Genomic DNA, 18,871 nt, shown 5'->3' on the forward strand with positions numbered 1-18,871 from the left:
AGCTTTTACAGGGCTTCACTACTTGGTTCATATACTATGGTCAGCATCTTGTTCGAACATTTGGTTTTTCTTTTGAGATAAACTTAGTTTTCTGATAGTGTGTATTTAGCATGAGCATTTAGACTCCACACTCCATTGCAAGAATCCAATTTGTGTTCCTCCTTTTTGTGCATACTTGTCCCCTATTTTCAATTAAGCCAGCTGCACACAGACAACATTTATGCATGTTATTTTTATTTGCCAACTTTTCAGGGTACATATGTTTGCTATTTTGAATACCCCTAAGATGAGCAGACAGTGAACTCATTCCATTTACATACAGGCATTTAGTCCCATTCAACCAGTACAACGTCATAAGTATGCACTCAATTCATACCTATGCAGTCACCAGAAGTAATAAATACACACTGAAACCTTGACAACTTTCATTCTGGACATTAAGGCAGCTGCCATTTAGACGGTTGACTCTAAACTCCAAAAATAAAACGATATGTAAAAGGTTTGACATGAGTTTGTCCAGAACAGGGCTACTTAAACGTGGCAATTGTGTTAAACTAAAGCATAATGACAGACCAGCCAAATAAGTTAGCAAAAAAAATATACAACACTAATTTTCCTTCATCCAGTGGGTCATTCAATATAATGTTGCAAACAGTAAGTTGAATAGGATGCATTATCCCTGTTTTCTTGTCACACCGTAACAAAAACATTTTACACTAGGATAAAAATACTTTTTGTTTAAGTAACCACACCTGCTCCAGATCAAAATTCATGCACAACGATCTTATAAATTCATGAAATCACTGAGCCTGGTCCACATGTGGTGACTGTTGAATTTTGTGGTGATGTTCGTCAGCCTGTAAGGAAGGGGAAAGAAGCACAGCCATGTTGGTAGCTGGCTTAGCGGCATGTGCATCTGTTGGCAACCATGTCTTCAAACTCCTTGGAGACATAGGATCCATCCTCTTCAAAGATCATGACACTCAGGGGGCTGTAATGGGAGGGAATGCACGAGGGCCTGGGCACAGACGCGTCCAGCTTCTCATAGATGATGTTCTGCACCATGGTATGGACCGGCGAGCCGTAGATGAAGCTTATGGTCCTCGGGCAGATGCCTCTGCAGTACCTGGGGTTGTACTTTGGTGGGAAAACAATCCATTGATCCAGTTTGAGTTGGCTGAATCGCACCCTGAAATCATACAAGGCACAGTCGCTTGTCGGGAATACAGAGGTTGAAAGAAGCTCCGGCAGGTGGCTATCCAGACCTTTAGCGCCGCGCTTGATCTTTGGAGATTCCCTCTTCCATCTCCTCTTTCGCCCAATCCTCTGCTCTGATTTGAAGACCATCTGCTTGTGAAACGTGTTCGCCGCAGCGGCTGGCTTTTGACCTGCTTTTGCATGGACTAGAAACTTCTGGTGGGCGGTTTTGCTGGTGTCATCAAGATAAAGCAACAGAAGAGGGGATCGCAGGGTGAACTTCAATGGGGATTTGCGCCAATCATCACTGGCTCTTTGTTCCTCTGGGCAGGTGACATTGATGAGCAGGTGTACGTTCTTCTGAAACTTTACGAGAGGCCGGAGAAACGAGGTGACGTCAACCTCCACCCAGTTCCTCTTGCTCTTTGAATCTGTGCGGACTGTGAAGTTCACAGCGTGATGGACCCCAGGACACAGCTGACACTGGTTGGAGTGCTCCTGCTCCCCAAGACTCAGGTAGCATATAGAGTCGACAGGTGCTGCATGGTCAAAATTGTAGAGCAGGGCCGACTTCAGAAGCTGTTCTTTTCTTCTTACTTGATCAAGGCTGTAGGAAATATCCTGCATAAAATTCCCTGAAGAAAATTAGGAAACATAAAAAGACACGGTGTCACCATTACAAGTCAGTCACACAAATGTCATGTGTGCATGAATACACTAAATGTTAACAATCCAGAATAAACATGACTGTTATACATAATCCTGTTTAAGTGCACAATGTCACTGATGCCTTTACAACAGGACGCATGAGTTTTAAGGGAGGCGCCACAGGTAGAAATACCAACTTTTATCAAATTGGCCCATTTCAAGACATTTCGCTCTATTTTCATAATTAAAGTTCAAAAGCATGACTAACACAATCTCATGTTTTATTTCTAAACAGTGTTTCTTCATCACTAGAGTTTCTGAAGCTAATTTTTCACAAATAGAAAGATTCTCAAATTGTGATGAAATATTAGATAAGTCATAAAACAAAAACAGTTGCTCTTGCCATAGATATGAAAATAGCATCCTCTTAATGTAACTTTAATGTGTTTGTCTGAGTTACTCAAATGCATTAAAAAAAAAAGGAACAAAAGACAAGTAGCTTTTGCTTTGAGTCTGTCATAAATGTCAGACCAGCACGTTAACAATATCTGATCTTATGACCCCATGATGAGTTTAAAACCGTTGTGCAAAGCATAGTGATGGTCTGGGACCATTGAGCAATGTAATAGAGGTTTGAAAAAGAAGAAACACATGAGTTACTCTTTACCTTTATTTATCGCAACAAAAAGATTGGATATCATTGTTTTTTTAATTTAATTTTGTAAAAGCTGGACAACGTTAATCCTACAATAGTCCTGTGTCGTCAAGCCTGACAATGCGTGCGAGGTCAGCGGTGCCGTTTGCTCACCTGTTTTACTTTGCGAAAGACATTCGTCCCGTGGCTTGATCAGTCGGACTGTGTTGTAGTTGGTATTCCCGTCCAAACTCCGTTGCACTCTGGAGGACTTCTTGTAAACCTCCGTGAGATATCGCATGTACCTGCGCTCGGGTTTAATCTTTCTCTTCAGTCCCGGGTTCCACCTCGACCCTCCGTGCTCCGAGAGGGCCTTGAGCAGCGGGGAGAAGATAGTGCCGTACGTGTAGGTGAAGTCACCCAGGTCGTGCAGCGCATTAGAGGCATCCAGAGAACTTCCCACCAGCGGGCCGCTGCAGGTGAGCAGCAGCAGAAAGGAAACCGTGCGGAGACAACCGAGGACAGCTGACATAAGCGTGGGTTTCTCCATGATAAATAACGAAACCAGGACAAACGTATAGAGGCTCTGCGCTGAGAGCTCGAGGTAAACACGACTGCAAGCACGTGCTGCTGCTGCTGATCAACTGGCGCAGGTGTTCGCAATCAACGCTATCGCTCATATTCCTTTCTCAGGTAAAGGGGGACAGAATTTATAACTTGTTCAGATTCAGTCACAATATCATAATCAGCAAGAGGCTAGTTTAAAAATGATAGCTTAATTAAGTTGAATTAAGCAGTGATGTAGCCTATCGTGGATCCAAGAATCTCATCAGATATTGAACGTATTTTGGCATTTTAATGCAACACTCGAAATAATAATTTAAAAATAATTAAGATTTAAAAACCAAAAGGTTACTTTTTAAACACATGTTCTTCACCAAAATATGTTTTCCAAGCACCAACCTAATTATTTAAAAGAAACCCGTTTAGTTATTTTGGAGATAACGTATAGAAATATCAACATATTAGTGTAAAAGAAAAGAAACATTGGTGAGTTTGGAATTATTGGGAGTAGCTAACCTAGTTGCTAATTGCTAATAGTTTACACATTAACGTGACTATTTTAATTTATTAATAGATAAACTTTAACACCACTGACATAATCTATAACTCATATTATATATTTAGGTATTAAATATTCTTTTTTATATTTATATTCTATTGTATTTCTTTAGTATGACTAATGTAATTGAGTTGTGTGTTACTCAACCCTTAGAAGCCAATATGTATAATAATATACCAATGTAAATTAACGTCAACTAATTAGAAAATTGACACCTGTAAGAGCTATGTTAACATTTAACGCTAAGGGGCACTAATGTTACGTTAATATGTACCATTAATATCTCCAATTATTTTACAGTATTACCTTACAGTGTAGGATAATAGATGTGTGCATCGTTAATGGAATATTGTTTGTATTTGGGGTAATGATTTCAGACCAAATAGGCAAGATTGGCTCACAAGCAGGTAACCTAATATTATAGGTCTCAATTTATAGAGAAAAAAAAAAAGTTAATTCCTGAAAAATGAAAGAAGCATATAGCTACTGTAAAGCTGCTGACCACTAGAGGACAGGCATTAAATTCACAAGCTCATATTACACATTGTCTTACTTAAATTGTTAACTTTTGTGCTTTGCAATCTACGTTATAATTAAGGTTCCCAATATATGCTTTCTAACCCCATGCAAAAGTAGTTTAAATTCTATGAAAATCCTGTTTGCATAACTACTTCAGTGACCATTTAAACTGTGAATGATAATATTAGCAAGCCCTGCCCTCTACTGGCCTGAAATATGAAGAACAAATAAAGAGACAACATTGTCCATAATTTAAGATATATATATATATAAAACAACATGTAATGTAACAAATTAATGACTCAAAATGAAGACATGTGATGAATACATTTTGTCAGCTAAAGCAATGCTAATGTTATGTGGTGGAAATAGCTGTAATTGGCCCTCATGGTGTGGCCACTGACACTGTGTATCAAGACTTTGCTGCCTTGCTTGTTTTTTCACCAGTGAAGTCCCATTCTCATGATGTCATCACATTGTTTGGGATAGGATTACCTTTGATTTAATGTTGATTGATTTGAGGGGATGAATCATTTTGTTGTTGTATGTTTTTCCTGTAATACCATCCACAGAACAGGTTTAAAATATTTAGCCTCACTGCTTGCAGGGTTAAAAAAAAATATGTTTGTGCCGTCCAACACTTTCATAGAAGGTTAATTGTATCCTCTTGGGACCACCAGCTGGGCTTTTAAACTAGCTGTGTCTCAGTTCCACACCATGTACTCCTAAAAGATATACAAAGCTACATATTCCTGAAGTAGTCGAAAAATGATGTACTCAGTTTGTACTGAGAGGAAAAGATAGAATTGGCCCTTTCCACAGTATTGTTGTCTTTAAAGCTTGACATTTTGGTCTGAAATATTAAAGAAGAGACAACAGGAAGACCTAGATACACATTCATGATATTGCTGTTACCTTGCTAAGTTTTGTGGTGGGATGTAACACAATGCAGTCTATCTACTTCTTGAATTGTTGGTGTGAGTGGAGTCCTTTGTCAGGATCGTTACGCAAGCAGCGTCTTTTCCAGATAACAAGACAAAGGACATTGTTCTTGCACAGTTTTGCTTCTGGCTTCATTGTCTGAGCGCCAACACTTTTCATGTCATCTGGGACTGTTTGTCTCTGGGTCAGTTAAGGACACATGATACAAAAAATAGCAGATTACTGTTTTTGATCGGGGAAAAAAACGCCATTCATTCATTAATGACAACATGACCAATACAATGTGTTTCAAGGGTTTTTTAGTTTTCCCCTTTATATCTTCTCTTTTGCAGTTGGGAATTCATGTATGAACTAATATTTGGCAGTATATTGTCTCATCAATACATACATGATTGATTACAATGGGGTATTTGATGCATAGATTATAATTACCTATTTATATATTTGTTGTTTACCACATTAGCCCACAGAATGAAACCCATGTTGCCCCACAAAGGGAGGCCTTCCTCATCCAAGTTCACAAAGAGATTGATGAAGGAGACATTCCAACACCAGGCTGGTTGCCTGCTTTGCATAAGTGGCCCCCACAGGAAGATATGTGTGTATATCACTGATTGTTTGTGTTATTAGTGAGAAAATTACATTAAATTAGATCAATGTAACAGAGTCATTGTTAATACATGGAATTCAATTAAAGAGAGAAAAGATGGTTTTAATTATAAATAACATTCATCAATAGTACATCCATCAGTGAAAAGCTGCAAAAAAGAGGTGCAATAAGTATTGAATAAGTAATGAAATAATATACTTTAAATGGCTAAAAGATAAACAATGGTTTATGTTGTTCTTATATTATTATAATACACAAACCAAGACAGTGTTATACCACAATTGTAATATTGTTCATCTCACAGCTTGTGTGATGCCTGTAATTCTCACCCTTCATGAGCAAATTTAGTTGTATTTTGCTTCTTGTGAGGCTGGAACAGTTTACTGATGGTGTTGAAGCCCTTTGAGTGCTCTCTGTATTCATCATCTTCTGTCTTCTCCCCGTACTTGCTCTGTTGCAGTCCTCCCATAAGTGCTCTGACCTCAGCTGACACACAATCGCCAAGGTAATGGAGGGCCTTCTTGCCGTCATGATCTCTCTCATTTACATTTGCTCCATAACGTTGCAGGAGCAAAACCATTACGTCACTGTGCCCGTGCATGGCTGCGACGTGCAAAGGCGTGTATCCTCCATGCGCTTTGCTGTTGATGTTAACATACGTGCCTCTTTTCCTGGAGATATCCACGATGTGGTGTATCATCTCGCTGTTGCCGTTCTTCGCAGCCCAGTGCAGGGCTGTGAAACCTGACATGAAGTCTTTCTTCTGCGCTAAGCGCGTGTCCTGCAGCAGCAGACCGTAGATGTGTCCCCACAGCCCCGCCGCACACTTTACCAGCCACTCATGAGCTAATGGCTCCAAGGGGACGCACTCTGAGTACTTTGCATCATCTCTCTTGTTTTGGGGCCTCACCAGGGGGGCACCGGGGGTTTTCACGTGCTCTGTCAGTGGGGTTTTCCAACATTGGGAGTCACTTCGTGACCCCTTATTGCAAGCTGGAAAGATAGGATTCAGAGTGGGCACTGGTGGTGTAGAAACCTTGTTTACCAACGTGATTGGTTTGTCCGACGTTGAATCCGGATGCACTTGGGAATGTAGTCCATCCTGCTGCGTACCTGGTGCAGGGTCTCTCGGAGGGGATTTCACTGCTATGACGGCGAACACAGCGCCAGATTTCCTCGCTCTGCTCGCCTGGTCTGCGGGGACATTCAGCACTTTGACGGTGGTTGTACCACTGTAATAGTTTCCATTCGTACGTGAGGGAAAGCACTTGTTATTGTTCTCAATGTCAGAGTAAATGATCCTGGCGGACTCGGCTCGATCAGGAGACGTGGACGAAAAGATCGCATTTTGGCTCGAGAGACTGTCATCCATCTGCGTCTCGTGCGAGGCATCGTGTGCCGCCTCTTTAACAAAGTCCTGATACCGTTTCTTCACAACCACAAACTTCACCTCGTCGATCTGTTTCACCACCGCGACGCTGTTCACCAGCTTCTTGAAAAGGTCCCTATTGTGCTGCTTTTCCGCGGGATCGCTGCCGTTGATTTGTCTCCTGAAGTTGTTCAGCAGCTCCGAGTTCTTCACTTTGCCTCCGTGCTCCAGTAGAAAAGACAAGAGAGATTCTTGGGTCAAAGCCATGGTGTCCGGAAGGGGTCCAAACCGTGGAAGATATCACCGATATGTTAGATGACGCCCGGGGGCATCCTCTCTGCGCTGTCCGTGCTGCCCCCTCTGTTGTCCTCCACCAACCTGCTGCTTCCGGCGCCTGGCAAAACAAAAGACACCCGGTTTTTAGGGTTATGGTTTTAATGTTAAATGAGTAGCTGTTTGACAAGTGGATCAATGTCACAGCCGATACAAAAAAGTCTAAAGACGAATTGTACATTAGTCATTGCATTTAAAAACATATATATTTACGTGATTAAAAAATAGGCACGTGAAAAAGTCTAATGTGATAGAATTAGAGTAGAGCTATAGGCCTATTTGTATATTTGTTTATATGTCGAGTAGTTTAACACGACAAATTCAATTTCTTTTATGCACATAAACCATTTATTGTCACATTGTTGTCATTTAGCCTAAATAATAGTGTAATCACATTTGTAATTTGTGATTTTGGGCTTTTTGTTGTGTGTGTTTGTTGGTTTTGCTTTGCAACCAAGCAACACAAAAGTAAAAATAAACATTTAGCCATATGTTAATATAATTGGGCAATAGAAGATATACAATATACAACAGAGCAACGGACAACTTGACATTGTCTATAAAGCGGTCTGTTGCTGGAAACCATAACAAAATAGTACAGTAGTTAAATGGTGCAAATATGCTGGAATACATATAGAATGGTTAATGTAACAGGTTACTTTATATTCATATTAATCATCATGCAAACAACAACGCAACAATTCTATGTGTATATAGCAAATGGATCCCAACAAGATCTTGATATTATTTGGGGGGAAAAAACACTTCTGCTTTTATATCATGTTCATATTGCAGTGGACAGGAGCATCTTCATCTCCAAAATAAATGTAATATTTGTCAAATACATGTACGGAGTATAGGAAATGTGGTATATATTCCGTTGAGCCCAATATATTAGAGTACAATACAGTACATTTCCTTTGTTTCCGGTTGTGCGTTGCTAGGAGACAGCTGATGTCCAAGCGTGGAGCTGTTGAATGAACTTGGACAATTATGTTATTTTTTAAATTTTAAATGTGTTTTTGTTATGCATGTAGGATACGGTGGCTTATTATTCCGTTTAAAATTTAAAGTGGACTCTCACTACAGCCCGACCACTTATGTGATAACTTGTCGTTTCCTTTCCTAAAGCTATAACGTTAATCTGCCGCAGAAGACCGTCGACATACAGAAGATACCGTGCAGTAAGTAAACTATAACGGCTGAACGCGTCAGCGGCTGTAGTGTCGCCCTCCAACACCGAGGGGGTGTTGCCTCCAAGCGGCCACATCGAAAGCAGTGCGAGTCCGTCCGTGTTTCGAGTGGAGAGCAGGTTGTGGCTGAAGACGGATCATTCCTCCACTTCTGACGATGGCGGCCAATGATGGGGACGTTTTCGGAGTAAGTAATACCGATGTGCCGTCTGCGGGCCTGCAGAGACTCATGGTGCGGTGTCGTCACAGAGGAGTCGTTAAACGGGCACAGCATTCAGTGCATGTGAGAGCAAGGTGATGATAATGAGATGAGGTCCGCTGCGGTGTTGGGGAGGCTGGTTGTGCCTCATGACACGGGATAATCAGGGAGTTTCAGCCCTCGGCGGATTCAGGAGAAACGATGCGTCGTCGCCCCGTATGATGCGTGCGCGCTGTGTGGCCGTGCGGAAACAGCGCACTTCGGCATCCACACTGTACAGCATTAAAACCGCACGAAGCGGCGCACCAACACATCGCTGTGCACGGTGACAGGTGTACACTTGGGCTGAAGGGACAGCAGCGAGCGGTTCAACGAGACACGGGACAGCAGGCAGTGCGACACGAAGTTAAGAGGATAAACATAAGTAGCAGCCTCCCAAAGTGGCAGCTAGCTCCTCAAAATTATGTATTAGCCAAACGTGTAATTCGCGGAAATGTGTTTATTAAAAAGCCATCATGGCTTACAGTACACGCCTTGTTTAAGGACTAACCGTTCACAGGTTGCATTGGAAATGATTGAAGTCTTTGGTGTGTGTGTGTTTGTCAGTGAAGGGGAGTTATGGGTACCAGGGCAGCCAGCAGCTTGGAAATCCTCCCAACCCAGTGAAACATAAAGAGCTCTTTGTGGTGTGTGTGTGTGTGTGTGTGTGTGTGTGTGTGTGTGTGTGTGTGTGTGTGTGTGTGTGTGTGTGTGTGTGTGTGTGTGTGTGTGTGTGTGTGTGTGTGTGTGTGTGTGTGTGTGTGTGTGTGTGTGTGTGTGTGTGTGTGTGTGTGTGTGTGTGTGTGTAAGATAGAGGGACAGAAACGGATGATTGTTGTATGGAACACATCCTGGTCCTCATGTTGAGCCTTTTGCAATATGCCAGTAAATCAGGATGTATCTGGTATACAGCCAGGGCAAAATACACTCTATACATTATGTGATACTATACTATATGAAGATGGAACGTATAGACAATGTGATGGTTGGGAAATGTGTGCAGTGAGTTTAATGTCTTCATTAGCTTGAATCAAGTCTTCAAACACAAGTAAAAGTAGTGCTGTCAATTGTTAATCTATTAGTCAGAAAAATAACTTGACCTATGTTTAACAATTAAATGTGTAGGTCATTTATAAAACAAGGCACATTTTTTGGTTTCTCAAAATGTTTGTTTTTCCTGTTTTTAATAATTATCATTTAAATATCTTGTTTTTGAACAGTTTGCATTCTATTTGTAAGGCACTCTTCATTCTGAGATTCTTGAATGAAGAGTGCCTTACAAATAGAATGCATTATTATTATTATTATTATTATTATTATTATTAAAGCAAAACAAGCAATTAGATTAATACATTATCAATCTATTAATCAACAGACAAAACAATGGTGAAACTATTTATAACAAATACGTTTCAGCCCTGAATATAATCACAAACTATTACTGTCTGCAGCTTTGAACTTAGGATAAGCCCTATCTAAAGCTTCATAAACAGACACAAGACACACAATGTAAAGAATGACATCTGTGCTGCACAACTTGTATAATTCTCGGAGCTTTTTGGTTTTCTTTTCAGATTAGTGTGACTCTAAAGGAGGAAATTGGTTTGTGAAATTGAGACATAACCTTTTTATAGGTTGGACTATTCAGTGTGTTAAGTGGTAGAGAGAGATTACCTAATTTAAAAAAAATGCTTTTCAGCTTGAAAGCCGAATGTGGGAATGGGATCTGAAAGAAGGAGCTCTTTAACGTCGTCATTTTACTTTCTAGATTGTTGTTATTGTTGTGAATATGATGATGTATTGCTGAAATGCAATGTTATTTATTTTAATTGGTTCCATATCCTGGCTGTTTTTCCGAATGCCCCAGCATAAAGAAAAGCGAAACCTGGAGCTCGGAGGTCACGTGGGGTTTGACAGTCTTCCAGACCAGTTGGTCAGTAAATCCGTTGCTGTGGGATTCTGCTTCAACATCCTGTGTGTAGGTATGTCTGAACCCAGGAGGTCTTCATGATCCAAAGTTATTGCTGTGACATGCAGTCTTTTGAAATTTCACTGAGTCTTTCCCTCATCTCTGTTCACCATGTGTCATTTTCTCTTCATTAAAGGTGAGACAGGGATCGGCAAATCGACGTTAATGAACACTCTTTTCAACACGACATTTGAAAATGAGGAAGCCAGCCACTTTCAGGCTGAGGTACAGATGCGCCCACAAACATATGATCTGCAGGAGAGCAATGTCAAGCTCAAACTGACCACTGTGCACACTGTAGGGTTTGGAGACCAGATCAACAGAGAAGAAAGGTACGGATTTGTGGAGATGTTTATTTAACTTTCAGTTCGATTGAATGCTTTCCAGAGAGAGAGAAAAGAATTGACAAAACTGTCTTGCACGATGGAAGAAAAATATACAATGCTGTTCAAATGTTTCAGTGCTTTTTCATGACTGATCTTTAAACATTCTGAGACATTTTTCTTGGTTAGTTCAGCACCAGCTATTCATCATTTCCACCCTTGCTCTGGTTCTGCAGCCAACAAACTTACACAGTATGGACTTGAGAAAGAGATCTTGCCCGTTTCTGGCATGGGCATTGGGTGGGAAGAAAGAGAAAATGGGAATGACTGGTAGAACTAATGCAATCTCAATAGACATTTGAGTGCTCCAACAGCAGGGAGTAGAAAAAGCGGGCATTCTTAGTTGCAGAGTTTGTAGCCAGGATACTGACATGTCTTCAAACTACATGAAAGCAATGTACAGTTTATTGTCCACGCATGTAAGGATAAAAATAATTATGCTATGTCTTGTGCTGTCTCTCTGTGCAGCTACAAACCCATTCTTGAATATATTGATGCCCAGTTTGGAAGGTATCTTGAGGAGGAGCTAAAAATAAACCGCTCCTTATTTAACTGCCATGACACCAGAATCCACATCTGTCTGTATTTCATCGCCCCCACTGGACACTCCCTGAAGTCTCTTGATCTCATCACAATGAAGAAACTCGACAGCAAAGTGAATACATAATCTTTTACTGTGTATTTCAGCAATCAATGTCACTTGTTCCTCTGTCCGACACTCATATTATGATTTCCTATGCAGGTGAACATCATACCAGTTATTGCAAAGGCAGACACGCTTTCCAAGAGCGAACTGGACAAATTGAAGATCAAGATCATGAGTGAGCTGGTCAGTAATGGAGTACAGATTTATCAGTTCCCCACAGACGATGAAGCTATTGCAGAGATAAACACCTCTATGAATGTAAGTCTCACAAACACAAAGACATAATACAATACATTGTGTATTTTACAATAAAATATACATTCTCACTTTCTCCACCACTGAAGCTTCCAAGCCTCCAATATTGTAACAAGTTCACTACTATACATTACAGACTCAACTTCCCTTTGCTGTGGTTGGGAGTTTAGAAGAAGTTAAAGTGGGAAACAAGATGGTGAAAGCAAGGCTGTACCCCTGGGGATCCGTACAGGGTGAGTTGGTTGAATTGATCTTACAAGCATCGCAAAGTCCCAAACAGGAGCAAGTGTCGGACGCTTGAGATATAAACATGATCAGTTATTATGAGCACACGTTTTTATTTTCAGATTTTGACTGCAAAATGACCACGCTTCTTTTTTTCGCAGTGGAGAATGAAAACCATTGTGATTTTGTGAAGCTGAGGGAAATGCTACTGCGTGTGAACATGGAGGATCTCCGGGAGCAAACCCACGCTCGACACTATGAGCTCTATCGTCGCTGCAAGCTAGAAGAGATGGGCTTCAAGGACACAGATCCGGACAGCCAGTCATTCAGGTGAACTTAAGTGTAGCAGTGATGTAATGCATCTGGACAACTTGCTTCAGTGGGACTATCATATACAAACCGATGAATGACTTGATGAACAGCACATTCAAATCTATGTTTTATATGATTTGGAGCGGGGGTGTGGTTCAGGGAACGGTGCCGTGATGTGTAATCCGCCTCAGCTGAGGTCAATTGAATGTTTGTCTTTTCAATATAAGAGCAGGTAGTAGCTGGAGAAAGGCAGGAAGAGCGGGGAGCAGACGCTGAGCGAGCGTTCTGAAGCGGAACTGAAACGGAAGCTGGAAATAAAGCCGGTTACTTGCGAAATATCGTGTATTACCCTCTTTTGTGCTTTGCCGGGACTCACACCTGTTACAGTGGAGCTCAACACGGGGCCTGGCATATGGATCACAAGGAGCAGCATGCCGACCCATCCATCGTGGCGCTGGGGCAGATGCTGGTGGGGATCGCGGCCATGCAGCGCGAGCAGGTGGAGACAAACCGACAATTTCTGGGGGCTCTCCAGGACCAGGCTTGAGAGGCAGACCTTCGCCCTGGACCAGATCACCGCCCGGTCAGCTGCAGCCCCGCCGTAATTCTACACAGGATGACCGCAGCTGACGATGCCCAGTCATTCCTGGACTCCTTTGAGGCTACAGCGGGTTAGTGTGGCTGGCCTGAGGCAGAGTCGGCGGTCCGGGTCCTGTCTCTTCTGGCCGGGGAGGCACAGACTGCGGCTCTGGGGCTGCCCCCGGCAGGCAGGCAGGTTTACGTGTGTAAAGCCGCCATAGACCGGCTGGGCCTGTCTCCGGAGGACCACCGGCAGCGGTTCCGAGAGGCCAGACTGGGGCCCGAGGACTCCGCCACCAGATGGCTGCAACCAGAAGGCTCGGTGGGGGAACAGGAAGTAGCGGAGAAGGTGGTCCTCGAGCAGTTTGTGGGCGGCCTGCCGGCCCGAACATCAACCTAGGTCCGCTGTCACAGCCCTGCGGTGCCGGAGACCGCCATCACCTTGGCGGAGGATCACCTGGCCGTTCATTCCCTTGGGCAGCGGGACGGCGGTTGCGTGGCGGCTACGGCCCGTCCGACACCCGCCCCACGGAGGAGGCTACCTCTGCAGCTCCCGGCAGCTGAAAGCGTGGAGGTAGGCGGAGTCTGTTTCTCTGGTGTCCGCGGTATCTGAGAGAGAGGAGCTGGGGCCTGAGGTCCCAAAATCCACCAATCCGGCCTCCTTTATGAAGACCATCTCTCCGGGACCCAGAGAACAGACATTGCTTAGTTGCAAGAGCAGTTTGCTGACGTGTTCTTTCTCCTGCCAGGACACACAAACCTCATCATGCACCAGATTGAGACTCTTCCGGGTGTGACGGTGCGGTAACGGCCCTACAGGTTACCTGAGCACAAAATAAAAGTGGTTCAGAGGGAATTGGCTGCTATGCTGGAGATTGGGGTAATAGAAGAGTCCCACAGTGCCTGGTGTAGCCCCATTGTTCTTGTTGTCAAGAAGGATGGATCTATACGGTTCTGCGTGGACTATCGCAGGGTGAATGATGTGTCACGGTTATATGCTTACCCAATGCTCCGGATGGCACCCTGGCCTAAGACGGGTGGTGGAGGTATGTGGCAGCGGGCTGTCGTTAGGCTCAGCTGCCGGGGTGTGTAATCCGCCTCAGCTGGGGTCAATTGAATGTTTGTCCCTTCAATATAAGAGCAGGTAGTAGCTGGAGAACGGGAGGAAGAGCGGGGAGCAGACGCTGAGCGAGCGTTCTGAAGCGAACTGAAACGGAAGCTGGAAATAATAAAGCTGGTTACTTGCGAAATATCGTGTGTTGCCCTCTTTTGTGCTTTGCCGGGACTCACACCTGTTACAGCAACATTTAAATTGAAGGAATATCATAGCTAGTGAAGATTTAAGTAATGCGTTAACCAGGGGACATCTGTAGTGCTGCACAGTCAAAACCAGTCAACATTGTAGACAGGAAGTCATTGTAAAATAACCTCCAGATTAAATAATTTTTTGACAAAGCGATATATTAAACCCGGTCAACACTCCTTGGTAAATGTAGGTATGGCTTTGTTTTGTTTACATATGCATACTTGCAAAAGTGGGATTCAGAGTTAATAGAATTTATGTGTGTGGAAAATGTCATCTATGCAACATAAGGCCTTATTTGGTTATTTACTTTAAGGTTTTTTGTCTAATGTTTTGTAAGTACAGTGTTTTTGTGACACTGTAATAAAAGGAATTCCCAGTTTATATCCGTATTGAACAGCATTTTGAGCAAGTGTCAGGTCAGAAGTTGACCATATTATCTCTTGTTTGCCTCAATCTCAACAGGTCATATTTAACATGCTAGTTTTATTGCTCCAGTTACGGCTTGAGCAACCAGTTCCTGGACTAATCCTTACCAATAAGAGATTAGACTGATCTTAACATTGCTTTTACTCTGATCAGTCTTCAGGACACATACGAAGCCAAAAGGAAGGAGTTCCTTGTGGATCTGCAGCTCAAAGAAGAACAAATGAGACAGATGTTTGTAAACAAAGTGAAGGAGACAGAAGCTGAGCTGAAAGAAAAGGAAAAGGAGGTGAGGATTGACATGATCATAAAATAGCTACTCATTCAAAATATACCATATTGAGTCTGTCTCACATTGTGCCTTATCTTATCTTATCACCATCATCATCACCATCATCATCATCTCTAGCTTCATGAGAGGTTTGAGCAGCTCAAGCGGATGCACCAGGGGGAAAAGAAGAATCTTGAGGAGAAAAGACGAGAACTGGAGGAGGAAATGAATGCCTTCAATAGAAGAAAGGTTGCAGCTGAGACGCTGATGGGACAGGCTCTCCAAGGCTGCTCACAACAACCATTCAAGAAGGACAAGGACAAGAAGAAGTAAGTCAAATCTTCTGTGTGTATTTGGTTTGTAGTGATGCTCAAGTGGTTCCTTTCGTACACCATTGTTGTAGAGAGCATGCGGTAAAACTACTAAATAGCGACATCTTTCTGCTTTCTGAATTATTTTTTTAAATGTCACACATAATATATTCACAAGCCAGAGTTTATCGGACAGAGGGGGGAGGTGTGCAATGTGATTAATGAGATACTGTTATTTTCCCAGAAGCCATGTTGGCTCAGAAACTGATACAGGGACAGATTCAGACTGACACTGTGTGCCCCGACATAGCGGAAAGGCTTACAGCGTGCATGACACAGCCTGATGCTTACGTCTCTGCAGGCTGACCTGCCAGACTGCATCTCAGGCAGGGGCACTTCTGTTTACATTCGACTGGTCTCACCGATGCTCACACCATGCACAGCCCTGATGAGACTTAGACATGCCACATGGAGCGTTAATAATTTTCGCAGGTGGAAGCATTATGTAAGGATCAATTATATATGCTGCAAACTTACATACACAGCTTAACGTTCAAGATGATCCTTGAAAATCCTCAATCACAAAGCTGTCTGGATGATTAGTAAAATACAAACGCATGAAAGAAAACAAAGCCTAGTTCCGTCAACGATCTTCCCTGTTAATAGCAGTTTGTACCACCTTTTTAATATCCTGCCATGTGTGAAAATATAGTATAGAGTACCAAAGGCATTAAGTCTGTTAAATGCCACACAGTAGAAGATGTGTTGGTATGTTTTACCTCTAAAATACTGTAACTAATGATCCTTCTGGCTAACCCAGTTTTAAAAATAGTGCTTTCGATTTCATGAGGAAAAATTTTGAAAATACATCTGGGGAAGTTAAACGTTGAAGGCAAGGCTTTGTTCAGAATACCATGATTTGTTTTTATTGCAAGTCATAAGCTTGATTCATTCATCTGCTTTGGTTGCTGTGGTTAAAAAAAAGGGGCGTTGTGTTTGCAGGATGCAAACAAAACAGTAAGCTGATGTTCTCTTCTCTGTCTTACCAGGCTGCATTAGTGACAGGAAAAAGTTGATTTGTTTGTGCAACCATTGTTGGTGGTGAACTCATGGTTGGTTAGCTTTGCTCCAGAATGGTGTCAGTGTTGTTGGATAAACTCTTGATTTGTGTGATCAGATTGATGATTATTTATACAAATTCAGTTTCTGATTTCACCTATGAATATATTCTCATTCGGAGTAATTGCTTTCCACAATTTAATTTCAATGTAAAATGTCAAAAACTGGACTGAACTCTTAACATAGACTAACATGTTTCTCTATGGAAAGGAAGTGGATGCTAACAGAAGTTCCAACTAAAAAATACTGTTGCATACCCATTAATTTATTCTTTTCATTGATTCATCATTCCTCAAATCCTTCATTTGTTCTTTTTCCCATATTCTGTCATTTCTTTTCCCCTTTCAGTTGATTTATGGATCAAACATCCAGGGAACCAGGAATGTGTCTGCCATCCGCATTGGAAGAGAGAGAGTGAGTGTCAGTAAGTAGTGTCCTATCTGACATTGCTTACTGACACTGTATGAGTGGACCATTCACAGTGACTCTGCACTTATGCCAGCCTGAAATATGTGAACGCTATAAGCCACTGTATATATGTATGGATTAAAAAGGTAGTTTTGCTCAGTGGATTTATTTTGTCTCTCATGCTGACTCTGCTAGACACACAATCCATGAACAGTTTTCATAACATTTAGCTTGTGTTGTTTTATGCTTGTGCCATGAATGTGTCCTGTTTTAGAATATGAGACTTCTAGTTACCGACTGAATTGAACTGATGACTGAGTTGTTACGTTTTGTTTTAACATGTGAGATTATTCACTAGTTTAATGGTCTCGTCACAGGTTTTTAAGCACTGCATTTCTAATAATGTACATATGATTATTGATACTCTTTTTTTTTTTTTTACTTGTTGGTAGTTTGAGATAGTAAGCAGTAGTAAGATCATTTAATTGTCTAACACCACTCTATTTAAAATTATAAAGAAAAGAATTTAATTAATTCCCAGTGAGTCTGAAAATGAGCAAATATGTAAATAGAAAACCAAACACAGCATCAGTTCATGTGTTTGTCAGCTGATCCATTCCTCTTAAATTATCTCAGTTCTCTGGGACTTCCCATCATGTCATTCATTTATGATACAAAGCATTTCATATTTCACTCGTACTTGTCATGATGTACCAAAATGGTCGGGTTATCAGTGTTTCTCCAAAAGCATTATCCATTTAATTCAAGTTTCAGTTGTGAGTTTGCCTTCACTCAGTGGAAACAAAGAGGACAAATAACAAAATGCTCATTAGACCTAATTACCATTTGCACTTAACTTTAATCTTTCTCATCTTGTCGAGGTTTGTCTTATGACTTAATTAATAGAGTTGTTTGTTCAGATAAATAACATGTTTTTTCTTTCCTTTTCATAGCTTCTTTAGTCTTCCATCTGCGTGCTCCTTAACCTCAGGAAGGAATTTGAATTAGAAGACTTTCTACAACATCAAAAGATCACAGATTAGCAATCAAGTGTATTATTTTTACAATGTGAAATAACAATTTTATAGAAATGCACTTAATGTCGCTGGAAGCTATTCAGCCTGAAGTCATCCATGTGTACTAACCTCCCTTTGAGCTTCTAAGCAGTGTTGCATGGTCTCTGCATGACTCCTAACCTTCATTCCCAAAAGTATTAAAAGATCATTGCCAAACTCTCACATTTTTTTACTAAATGTGCTACCTTCATTTATCCGCCATGTTATGCTAGTAGTTTTTGACTGATGACAATTTACACTGTGACATATACATATTATGAAGTGACATGATATTGCTGTTAAATGTTGTTCGGATTATACATTATATTAGGATTTATAAGCACTTTAACATGTTACCTTATATTTAATTATCTTAAAAGGTGTCCTATCATGCAAACATATCAACCCTTATGTTGTGTCAAAAATATCTACGTAGAAGTATTTCATTCAGCCTGGATGTATATAAATTCAGGATTACATCTCTTTATGTCAGTATATATGGTGAGCAGATTTGTTTACCCTGATGTAATAAAGACTTTTAAAAACGTGCCTCGTTCTCTCCATAATTGCTCTGTAAGACATAAATGGGTCCACAGGTTGTGGACGGTAAAGTGTTGTCTCAGCAGGTTCAGGGTCCCTTCAGACTGTTCCAGAAACTTGCCAGTGAGCGCCCTTTTTTTGTTGTGATAATGCTTGGCTTATGGTAAAAACAACAATATATGACATTTTAAGAAATCCTGCAGTTTTCCAAACGTATTCAATTGTTATCTTATTACCCTCTCCTGTAATGTTGTACATCATCA

The 18,871-nt window shown here is 41.5% G+C and overlaps 3 protein-coding genes across 3 annotated transcripts; 1 reads left to right on the forward strand and 2 right to left on the reverse strand.

Annotated features, from left to right (window-relative positions):
- Positions 1-900: 900 nt before the first annotated feature.
- gdf9 (growth differentiation factor 9) lies at positions 901-3,029 on the reverse strand. Its single transcript, XM_034543754.1, has 2 exons — positions 2,654-3,029; positions 901-1,832 (listed from the first exon to the last, which is right to left on the reverse strand). The coding sequence occupies exons 1-2, from the start codon at positions 3,027-3,029 to the stop codon at positions 901-903; spliced, it is 1,308 nt and encodes a 435-aa protein (XP_034399645.1).
- A 2,969-nt stretch (positions 3,030-5,998) lies between these two features.
- sowahab (sosondowah ankyrin repeat domain family member Ab) lies at positions 5,999-7,344 on the reverse strand. The gene has a single exon (XM_034544175.1). The coding sequence runs from the start codon at positions 7,307-7,309 to the stop codon at positions 5,999-6,001; it is 1,311 nt and encodes a 436-aa protein (XP_034400066.1). The 5' UTR covers positions 7,310-7,344.
- A 1,322-nt stretch (positions 7,345-8,666) lies between these two features.
- On the forward strand, positions 8,667-18,021 carry LOC117737341 (septin-8-A-like). The gene is made up of 10 exons (XM_034543246.1): positions 8,667-8,755; positions 10,674-10,788; positions 10,912-11,107; positions 11,627-11,813; positions 11,901-12,062; positions 12,196-12,292; positions 12,446-12,614; positions 15,061-15,193; positions 15,314-15,504; positions 17,967-18,021. Exons 1-10 carry the CDS (start codon positions 8,726-8,728, stop codon positions 18,019-18,021), a joined length of 1,335 nt encoding a protein of 444 aa, XP_034399137.1. The 5' UTR covers positions 8,667-8,725.
- The last annotated feature ends 850 nt before the right edge of the window (positions 18,022-18,871 follow it).

Source organism: Cyclopterus lumpus, chromosome 10 (genome assembly GCF_009769545.1).
Source record: "Cyclopterus lumpus isolate fCycLum1 chromosome 10, fCycLum1.pri, whole genome shotgun sequence".
NCBI classification, from domain to species: Eukaryota; Metazoa; Chordata; class Actinopteri; order Perciformes; family Cyclopteridae; genus Cyclopterus; species Cyclopterus lumpus.

Bases quoted from the DNA above. Each gene is read 5' to 3' on its own strand.
- sowahab (XM_034544175.1), bottom strand. From the start codon at position 7,309: ATGGCTTTGACCCAAGAATCTCTCTTGTCTTTTCTACTGGAGCACGGA.
- LOC117737341 (XM_034543246.1), top strand. From the start codon at position 8,726: ATGGCGGCCAATGATGGGGACGTTTTCGGA. The intron at 11,814-11,900 runs GTGAATACATAA...TTTCCTATGCAG, and splicing joins TGAAGAAACTCGACAGCAAA to GTGAACATCATACCAGTTAT. The intron at 15,194-15,313 runs GTGAGGATTGAC...CATCATCTCTAG, and splicing joins TGAAAGAAAAGGAAAAGGAG to CTTCATGAGAGGTTTGAGCA.
- gdf9 (XM_034543754.1), bottom strand. From the start codon at position 3,029: ATGGAGAAACCCACGCTTATGTCAGCTGTCCTCGGTTGTCTCCGCACG. The intron at 1,833-2,653 runs GTGAGCAAACGG...AATTTTCTTCAG, and splicing joins TCTTTCGCAAAGTAAAACAG to GGAATTTTATGCAGGATATT.